The following is a 9,577-nucleotide window of genomic DNA, read 5'->3' as shown; positions in this document are numbered from 1 at the left end:
AGACAATTTGAAATAAATGTTAATTTGTAACAAAGTAACTTGGATTTTATTTTAATGATAATACATGAAGCAATATATTTCGGTATTGGTCTTGTTGCTGGGCAGATTGTTTTATTCATTGTATTTTTTCTTGGCGGATACTAATCTACAAATACTATTTTAATAAAAATAATTTTAACTCCATTAATTAATTGATTAATCTACTAACTGTATTCTTACAGTTAATTAAAAGTAAAATTGAAAGGATAATAAATTCATTTTGTACTGTGTGTCCCTCATTTATTGACCGCTTTTCAAACTTAAAATTGGCATAAAATGATCGGACTCTCTTGATTATAATACAACAAACGAAATCAGACGCGCTGGCCCTTTAAACATGTTACCCATAATGCACCGCTGCCTGCACAGTACACACATGTAAGTTGTCAGAAAGAAAACTAGCAAAGAAAGATGCAGAACGGTGATGTGAACGGAGAAGAGGATGAAGAGTATCAGGTCTTCCTCTCTCTGCACAGTCCCGCTTTAAAGGCGGCAAGAATCCCTCCGCTTTACTGGAAGAGTTTGCATTTAAAACTAGCCAATGAGGTAAATTACACAACCATCACTGCTGTGAATGTATGTGTGCCATTTTGACAGCGTCTGGAAGTAGTTTTATTTTTATGAAACTGCAAATATTCATAAATAGTTTTATTTAAATAATAGTCTTACTGTCCCACGAATAAAACCAAGTACCAAGACTCCAATGTTGTTTGAACTTGTATGGAGAGGTAAATTAATAGATTTTCTTTCTCTTTTAGGTATTTGATGCTGGTGAAGTGTTTGGGATTATGCATGTGGAAGAAGAGGAAGATGAGGACAATGAAGGCAGAGCCAATCCTCAAGCTGAGATGGGTTATAAAGTGATTGTGACCAAAGAGAGTGTCCTGCAGGCTGCTGATCCCACCAGGTGAGGGCAGCAGGGAGTCATTTGGCGGACAGTCAGGGAAGTTTAATAGGTTTGAAGCATCAAGCATGGTTTGAAGATTGTAAATATATATTGGGCTCTCAGTTCTCTGTTATGTAACCAGCCCTCCCCTCTCACACTCTCTCTTGTAAAGTCACTATATATATATATATATACTACCCAACAGAACGTGACATGTGTCATAATAACCCACACAGGAAAGAGAAAGTTCACCAGAAGGTGTCGCAGAGATTGAAACAGGGTCTTTATCTAATCTAGAACAGTTTCTTGTCACAAGTAGCGAGAGTAGCATTTTTTTTTCTTCTGGGGAGTGCATTTGGAGGAGACACAAAGGTCTCAGAATAAAGTGGTAAACGAATGTTATCTTGGCTAAACATCTTGCAGAAGAGACATGTTGTGCAGTAGTTTTTTATTGTGTATTGTATTAAGATGAACAACTTTCTGACACATTTGGGGTCCAATACAATATGGTATTACCATGGCATATATGAAAAAAATCTGTTTTTAAACTAGTACAAAAAATCATGTCATCATGGTAATTTGTCCAAAAAAATATTATATTACCATGGTACATATCCATGAAAACATTGTATTACAATGGTGAAGGTTTTTGAGAGTTTTTAGTGTGCAGACATGAAGGCTATTGATTTTTGTTGTTGTTGTTACATTTACGTTTGAATGCGTTTACACAGTTATGAATTTAGAAAAGCGACTTGCATGTATCAAAGCTATATTTATTATTATTATTTATTAACTTTTTTATGATCAAGCTCTCCCTTTGAATCAAACCCGTAACCTTGCCTTTGCTAGCGCTATGCTCTACTCTACTCTATGAACAATAGCAGGAATGCTTGGATTTTTTGGTTGATTTTGAAATAGTTTTCTGTCTTTTGGTTTGTAGTGTGTTTCTTGTAGATCACGCCTGGACGTACAGGGTGGAAAGCGCCCGGCAGCAGCTGCTGGAGATTCCCGGACTGCTGATCCGTATGGCCAGTCTGATGGGTCTGCCTTTCCACGGAGAGGCTCCTGATCCGGACATCGTGGATCTAGTCCTTGACAACATGTGGAAATACAACCAAACATATCAGCTTTCCCAAGGGGTAAGAGAAGGAGAAATATTAAAGAAAATTCATGTAATAATAGCCTTTTTTTGCCAATGTGTGAACTGCTTGTAACGTAACCTAAAAATCGAGACCTTACCCGACTTCCTAGGTTGTCCATGAAAGCCTGTAGACTGATTTTTGGTGTTAGTGAGGCCAGCAGGGGGTGCTCACCCTGTGGTCTGTGTGGGTCCTAACGCCCCAGTAAAGTGACGGGGACACTATACTGTCAAAAGAGCACCGTCCTTCGGATGAGACGTTAAACCGAGGTCCTGACTCTCTGTGGTCACAAAAAATCCCAGGATGTCTTTCGAACAAGTAGGGGTGTAACCTCGGCATCCTGGCCAAATTTGCCCCTTGGCCTCTGTCTATAATGGCCTCCTAATCATCCCCATATATATATATATATATATATATATATATTGTGATGGAATCTCACGATTAATACCGTTCCTAATTATACAATATCCCGTCCTTGATATTAATATAATCCCGCGGTAACTAAAGAGCCTATCCTTTAGTCGCGTCCTCAAGAGTTAGGTGATCAGTCTATATAAATTCGTATTCTATAGACGAATCCGGCGAAACTACCGGAAGTAAGCGGGCGCCATTACTGAGCTGTTGCTGGGTAGCGTTGCGCCATTGCCTCCTATTGTTTTATTTGCAACTTGCGTCCACTGGAATAAACAGCCCGCGATTTACGACTGTCACTAACGTTACAACTTTTATAATGTCGAGTGGGAAAACATGTTGGCATTTTGAAAAATCATCGGATGCCAGGCGAAGGAGAAAATACTCTTGAATACCTTTAAAACAACAGAAGGGGCGCATTGGGGTAGTAACGTTAGGAACAGTACTGTTATGTCTGTTGTTAATGTTTGATTTGCTTGACTGTGACAGATTTTTTTTTTTAAATAAATTAAATTAAATATGCATTTTTTGCTATAATAACAATTATTTAATGACATAAGTAAAAAAATATATAATAAATATGTAATATAGTCCTCAGCAAAATCTCCTCTCTAGCTATTTTTTCTATTCAATTAACATGCTATGGTCATTAAATGGCTTTCCTGAGCTAAATGTAACGTTATGTGACATAATTGTTCTCCTGCTGTTATATTGACCTCTTTCCATGGTTTAAAAACACTAATTGGTCGATATTATGTATACTTTCTAGCTGTACCTTACCCTTGCCTTTTGCAATGTGAAAATGAGATAAATAATGGACACAAATGAAAAACATGAATTCGTTTATTTGATGTCATTCATTTATTTATTGTTGCCAAATGGACAGATCTTTTTATAATTTCCTCGTTAGCTAACGTTAGCCTAGCTAGCTTGCCAAGCTATTTTCATAAATAATCTGTAAGATCGTTTGTACCTTCATCTGTGACTGGAGGCCACTGTCTAACATCATTAACCCAACAAGTCATTCTGCCTGGCTGTAGCTGTCACATAGAGCTGTCATCGAGGGTGCGTTATCACCACAGTCTATGGTTATCGCGGAGGTTTGTTTACACACCGGTAACAGCTCAGTAATGGCGTCGCCACAAGATGGCAGCCTACACAGAACGCTCGTCGGATTCGTCTATTATTGAAATAATAGATTTCCCCCTTTATATCATAAGTCTACCTTTTGTGATACTCTTCAACCTTGTTTACATCATAACAATTAGTCATACGTATATCCTTATACATATACACTTGTTATATGCTGCCTCTTTGGCTAGGCTATTTTGATCAGTCAAATTTCATATGGGTTATTCTTATCTCAAAAGAATTCTCTCCCTCTGATGTCGTTCTCTCCAGGAAGGGTCCTCCCAGCCCAATTAGAAGAATGTGACTAACACTCAATGATCCAAGGTCCAGTCAGATGATTATAATAAATGTTACAAAATTTATTACAATAATCAGATCAAAATGAATACTTGTTACAGATCATAAATGAGTATTAACTAACAGATAGATACTAGCTAGGCTTGAAGCTTCTTGCGCCTGACAACTGCTGGCGTATCAGGTTGGTGATTGCAAGGAAGAGCGAAGATCTCACATTGTGATTTGATGATAATGATCATGTTGCAGTCCGCAGAAGAAAAGGTGCCTGTGTGGTACATCATGGATGAATTTGGATCTCGGGTTCAGCACTCTTCCCAGCCGACTTGCTGTTTGGCTCCTCTGTTCTACTCTCCGCAACAGATCGCTTACTCCGTGCTGTGGCCACTGCAAGACCTGGAGAATGGAGGTATGCAAACACTAAAACAAGTACAAAATCAGAGCAAAGACACAAAATGAGAATAGTTTTGCATCTCAACTTTCTGTTGTTCTTTAATATAAATGTAATGTCAGATGCCAGATACCAAAACACTGAGTACACTACACTCCCTACAATATCTAAATGTCTTTTCCTAAATGTATTCATGAGTGTTAGATCATTTGTCATATAATTTAGGTCATGAGCTAAAAGCTAAGGAATGTTCAAGGATGCCTGATGTCTCCAGCATAGATAAGGAGCAGGGAGGGAGATAAGTGATATACACAATACACACTGAGAGCAGGTTTTTATTCTGATGGTGAGTAATGGTTTTGCAGTATTCCCTCTGCAACATATTATATAATACGAACATACAGTGAGAATGCATCGCTCAGCAGCTGGTGCTTTTTTCAATGAAGCAGTCAAGCTAATTGCAGAATTGTTCCGAATCAAAAACACGGCATCGGGATCATTTGAATTGGTCAGACAACTAGGGTTGCCACCTTTGATTTGTGAAAAACCGGGACACTTTGAGGGGGAGGGGTCAACCAGGGGCGTTTCCAGCTTTGAAGGACATCAAAAAAGAGAACAATCCCGGGAAAACCGGGACGGGTGGCAACCCTACAGACAACACACTTGCTCAGTGAATCGGCTCAGATGATTTGCTCTCTCACCGTCATAATGCCACTGTGTAATGTGTACTCGACTGCAGCAATGTTAAAGCAGTTTAAATGGGTCATGATATATCTATTTTTAATTATTTTAATGTTTACTGAGGTTCATTTATAATTTTAATAAAGTTTTTTACACACAAAAAACAAACGTGTGGGAAAATGATTAGTTTCCAAGCAACCCATCTGTTTTTTAAGGGGCGGCTCCTTTGAGACTTGTCAGTAAACGGCCACTGTTATGATTGGCTAGCGTCATTGCATAGGAAACAATATCAACGCCCCATTGCTGTTGCATTGCATGTGAGTGTTGTGAAAACCTCCATATAAAACCATCATTCACAGACAAAGCATTGTGGTTTCCTTACGGTTTGAGACGCAGCTGCTGTCACATCTAATACAGCTTGCTGCTTACAACAAAACTTTCTTTGCTACCTTGCCTCTTTTACAAAACAATCTGCAGTCAAATGCTCTGTAAAAAGCTGCACATTTCTGGATAAATTGAGTGTCACGATTTTTTTGTGTATAATGGATGTAGTAGTGTAACTTCGCTCAAATACGGGGAATGTATAATTAATAATTCACAATCAATGACTGATCATACGGGTTATGAGACAATATTACCTACCATTTTAAATTGCCCAAAAAGGGGATAGTCCATGTAACTGTACATCTATATATACACACAATTAACCACAAGGAATTATAATTAATTATGGATACATAAAATATACAGATAGGCTATATCGATTTTCCAGAATATCCTTTAAACAGAATTAACTGCACCTCGCCTGATCGGTCCGTCCGCCGAACCGACCTTACGATTCTCTGATTAACTTTGCGAAAAGGATTATTCTGATCACTATTGCGATGGATTTTCACGATTAATACCGTTCCAAATGATAAAATATCCTGTCCAGGACATTAATATAATCCCGCGGTAACTAAAGAGCCTATCCTTTAGTCGCGTCCTCAAGAGTTAGGTGATCAGTCTATATAAATTTGTATTCTATTATAGAAATAATAGATTTCCCCCTTTATATTATAAGTCTACCTTTTGTGGTACTCTTCAACCGTGTTCGCACTATAACAACTTGTCATACATATATCCTATACACATGTTATATGCTGCCTCTTTGGCTAGGCTATTTTGATCAATCAAATATCACAGTGGTTATTCTTATCTCAAAAGAATGCTCACCCACTGATGTCGTTCTCTTCAGAAAGGGTCCTTCTGGCCCGGTGAGAAGACTGTGACTCGCACTCAATGATCCAAGGTCCAGTCAGATGAATGTTACAAAATTTATTAAAATAATCAAATGAAAAAGGAATACTTGTTACAGATCATAAATGAGTATTAACTAACAGATAGATACTAGGCCAGGCTTGAAGCTTCTTGCCCCTGACAACTGCTGGCGTGTCAGGTTGGTGGTTGCCAGGAAGAGCGGAGAATTTCTCTTTGTCTTCCTCTTATATAGTCTTTTCATGCAGCTGGCTTTTGCTCCCTCTAAGCACACTAAAAGCATCTAATTGTCTATAATAAGTAACATGCTTGCATTAGACCGCTGTTGTGGAAAGGAGCTATTTCCAAAACCAACAAGTGGTTAAGAGATATGAGGTCCCTCGTGTATATGATTAATGGCTCATATAGCTGAGGAGGAAAGGCTCAAGAGTCAAGACACAGTAATACATTTTAAATGTTCATAGCTTCCATTAGCTCAGACAGTTCCCTTAAACAAGTTGCATTACGCGTAGGGCTGTAGCGATACACTAATCTCACGATACGATACGATACAAGATATTCAGCTCACGATACGATATATATCACGATATTCAGCCAACGATACGATTCGATATAATTCGATACACTTACATCATTTTCTGAAAGATTTAAAGGGGACAGAGTGATTTTGGTGACATCTTGTGAGTGTTCAATTTACTTGGATTGAATTAATTGAACTGAAAACTAAAAACATCAATTACACAATATATGCCTGACTGGACAGAGTCTACAGCTTGCAAATGCTGGACAAAATGAATCAAAGATGTGTTGAGAAAATTAGTTCCATTTATTGAAACAGTGCAAACTGTAGCTTACAAGCCTTTGAAAAGTAAATAAAGTGCAGTATTCCAATTAACAATGCAGAGTTAAAAAGTGCAAATATAGTTTTGAGAAAAAGGTTTTATAAAAAGATAAACCTCACATATTTCAGCCTTTAAATCATTTTTATAAAAAGAATGAGTCAAAAAAGATAAATTACTGACATTTACAGTGCACATTAGCTTATATTTTATTATTAATAGTAAAATTCGGTCCGATTTTCCTGTGGCGTCTGTCGTTGCTAAGCAACCATGCACTGCGCTCTCCACTCCACAACAACAAAGACGTTTTAGTAGCTAATAGATTTCCACCACCGAAAAACGCTTGCTGTAACTCTGCTAAGTTATGGTGTGTTCACACCGAACGCGAATTTAATTATTTGCGCGAGTGGATTACATACAAAGTCAATGCAAAGACGCGAATAGACGCATCATTCGCGCCGGGCGTTGCGAATGACGCGAATTGGGCGACGCGTTTGCCGCGAATGTCTTCCGCGCAAGTTGAAAAATTTGAACTCGAGCGAATGTTCAAGCGTCTAACTAGACGCGATAGACGTGTATTTGACGCTCTATTCGCGTTCGGTGTGAACACACCATTAGGGTACGCTCACATATCGCGTCTTTTGCGCGCTCAAGTTCGTTATTTCAAATGTTGGCGCGCGGTATGCGTGCTCATAATGGAAGCGACGCGGTCGCGGTGCGACGCGCTCGTTTTTTCCATGCACGTCCGCTCCGCATCGAGATAAAAACATCTCAACTTTTCAGAATGCCGCAAGCGCACCATAAGCGCACAGTAAGTCACGTGACAAGAACCAACCGGAGCCCAACCGCCCTAGCGCTTTGGAAAAAGGAGAATGCGGCGCGCCCAGCGTTTTCTACGCGTTTTTAGGGGCTATTTGTGAATCCGGCCTTACAAGATGTATTTACGGAGAAGAGAAAAACACCCGTAGTGTTTGGGTGCACCCCCATCTTTCATGTTGACCGAGCTTTCAATGTTGTTACGGAAAGGGTGAAGCTGATGGTTGGTTCTTGTCTCATGAACTGCGGTGCGCTTGCGGCATTATGAAAAGTTGAGGCGTTTTCATCTCGCTGCGCCTGGGAAAAATGAGCGCGTCGCTTCAATTATGAGCGCGCTTGCAGCGCGCCTACATTTGAAATAACGAACTTGAGTGCGCAAAAGACACGATATGTGAACGACCCCTTGACGAGCTAAGTGAAACACGGGGATTTGAATGGGACTTATCTATCGATACTCGCGGCTTAAAAATCGATACTTTCTTGGGGGAAAAAATATCGATTTATATCGCAGAATCGATAAAATTGCTCAGCCTTACCGCAGCAGCACATGCTTTTTATTGTGCCCTTTTCGACCTCTGCGTTTGGATGAAGACAGGGGTTCTGCTGATTCCGAGAAAGCGAGGACAGTGCCATCCTCAGATGGGCCTATTTCCACAACGTCTGTGTGAAGCTGGCTTATCGCTGGTTTTATGGGTGTTTTGTTGTAACTCACGTTCGCAATGAAAGTGTCAATGAACGCCATTAGGAACAGACTTTCTGGCGCTCGCTGGTGAATTACTAGACGCGAGTTAAATGTTAAAAGCTTTCCCCCAAACTCAGAATGGTTACGTCATGTGAGACTGTCCAGATACACTACATGGATATCGCTATTCTTCCACAATAGTATTACCAGACGGCTTCTGTCAAGATGATTGATGGTGACCTTTGACCTAGCCCCGCCCCCCTGCCCTTCCAGCATCTGGGGTTCATGGATTAACCTTTGCCCTAGTGAGCGATCGATCAAGTTGTCAGTTGGCTTTGATCCGGAGGTATTATATATCAAGTCAACACATAGTTTTGACCCGTTGATCTTTGTATGACACATCATTTTGTCAGTTGGCTTTGATCCGGAGGTATTATACGTCATTTTGTCAGTTGGCTTTGATCCGGGGTACGGTACGTCTGGGGTTATTATATGTTATAGTTTTGACGCTTGGTTTTGTGTGTGTGTGTTACACGATACCCTCCCCTCCCTCCGCATTGATGGGACAGTGAAAGTGAGAAAATATCTCACACTGGCTAGAGTTGAAACCATTCAGTTCTTTCAAATAAATAAAAATCATCTTACATGTTTAGAGAGCTGAAGAAAACATACAGCGTATGAATGGGTTTACACAATTGCAGTGAGTTTAAAGCTGAAACCATTCAGTTATTTAAAATAAATATCTTACTGAACCAATTATTTTAGATAAACAAATAAATAAATAAAAATCATCGTACATTTTCACCGAGTTGAAGAAGTAGTTCCTAAGATGTCCATACATGAATGAGTTTAAAGATCCCAGATTGTTTTCTCTCTCACAGTCAGTGTATGGCAGGCCAGCGTCCTTTGGTCTTCTATGTGTGTGTGTGTGTGTGTGTGTGTGAGAGATGGGAGATACCACCGGTAATAAATTACTTAGACCACTTAAAAATACAGCGAGTCAAATCCGCT

The 9,577-nt window shown here is 39.5% G+C and overlaps 1 protein-coding gene across 1 annotated transcript in view; it reads left to right on the top strand.

Annotated features, from left to right (window-relative positions):
* The first annotated feature begins 403 nt into the window (after positions 1-403).
* The window catches only part of ttll12 (tubulin tyrosine ligase-like family, member 12), a 51,691-nt gene continuing 42,517 nt past the window's right edge, over positions 404-9,577 (top strand). Inside the window, exons 1-4 of the mRNA XM_056245089.1 lie at positions 404-585; positions 798-946; positions 1,866-2,064; positions 4,150-4,309. Coding sequence (XP_056101064.1) covers positions 451-585; positions 798-946; positions 1,866-2,064; positions 4,150-4,309 — 643 coding nt within the window. The 5' untranslated portion in view covers positions 404-450. The remainder of the gene's footprint in view (positions 586-797; positions 947-1,865; positions 2,065-4,149; positions 4,310-9,577) is intronic.

This window comes from Rhinichthys klamathensis, unplaced genomic scaffold (genome assembly GCF_029890125.1).
Source record: "Rhinichthys klamathensis goyatoka isolate OS25496 unplaced genomic scaffold, OSU_Roscu_1.1 h1tg000029l_1, whole genome shotgun sequence".
In the NCBI taxonomy this organism is placed as follows: domain Eukaryota; kingdom Metazoa; phylum Chordata; class Actinopteri; order Cypriniformes; family Leuciscidae; genus Rhinichthys; species Rhinichthys klamathensis.
Note: the sequence above shows the minus strand (reverse complement) of the source record. Positions and strands in the feature narration are given on the sequence as shown.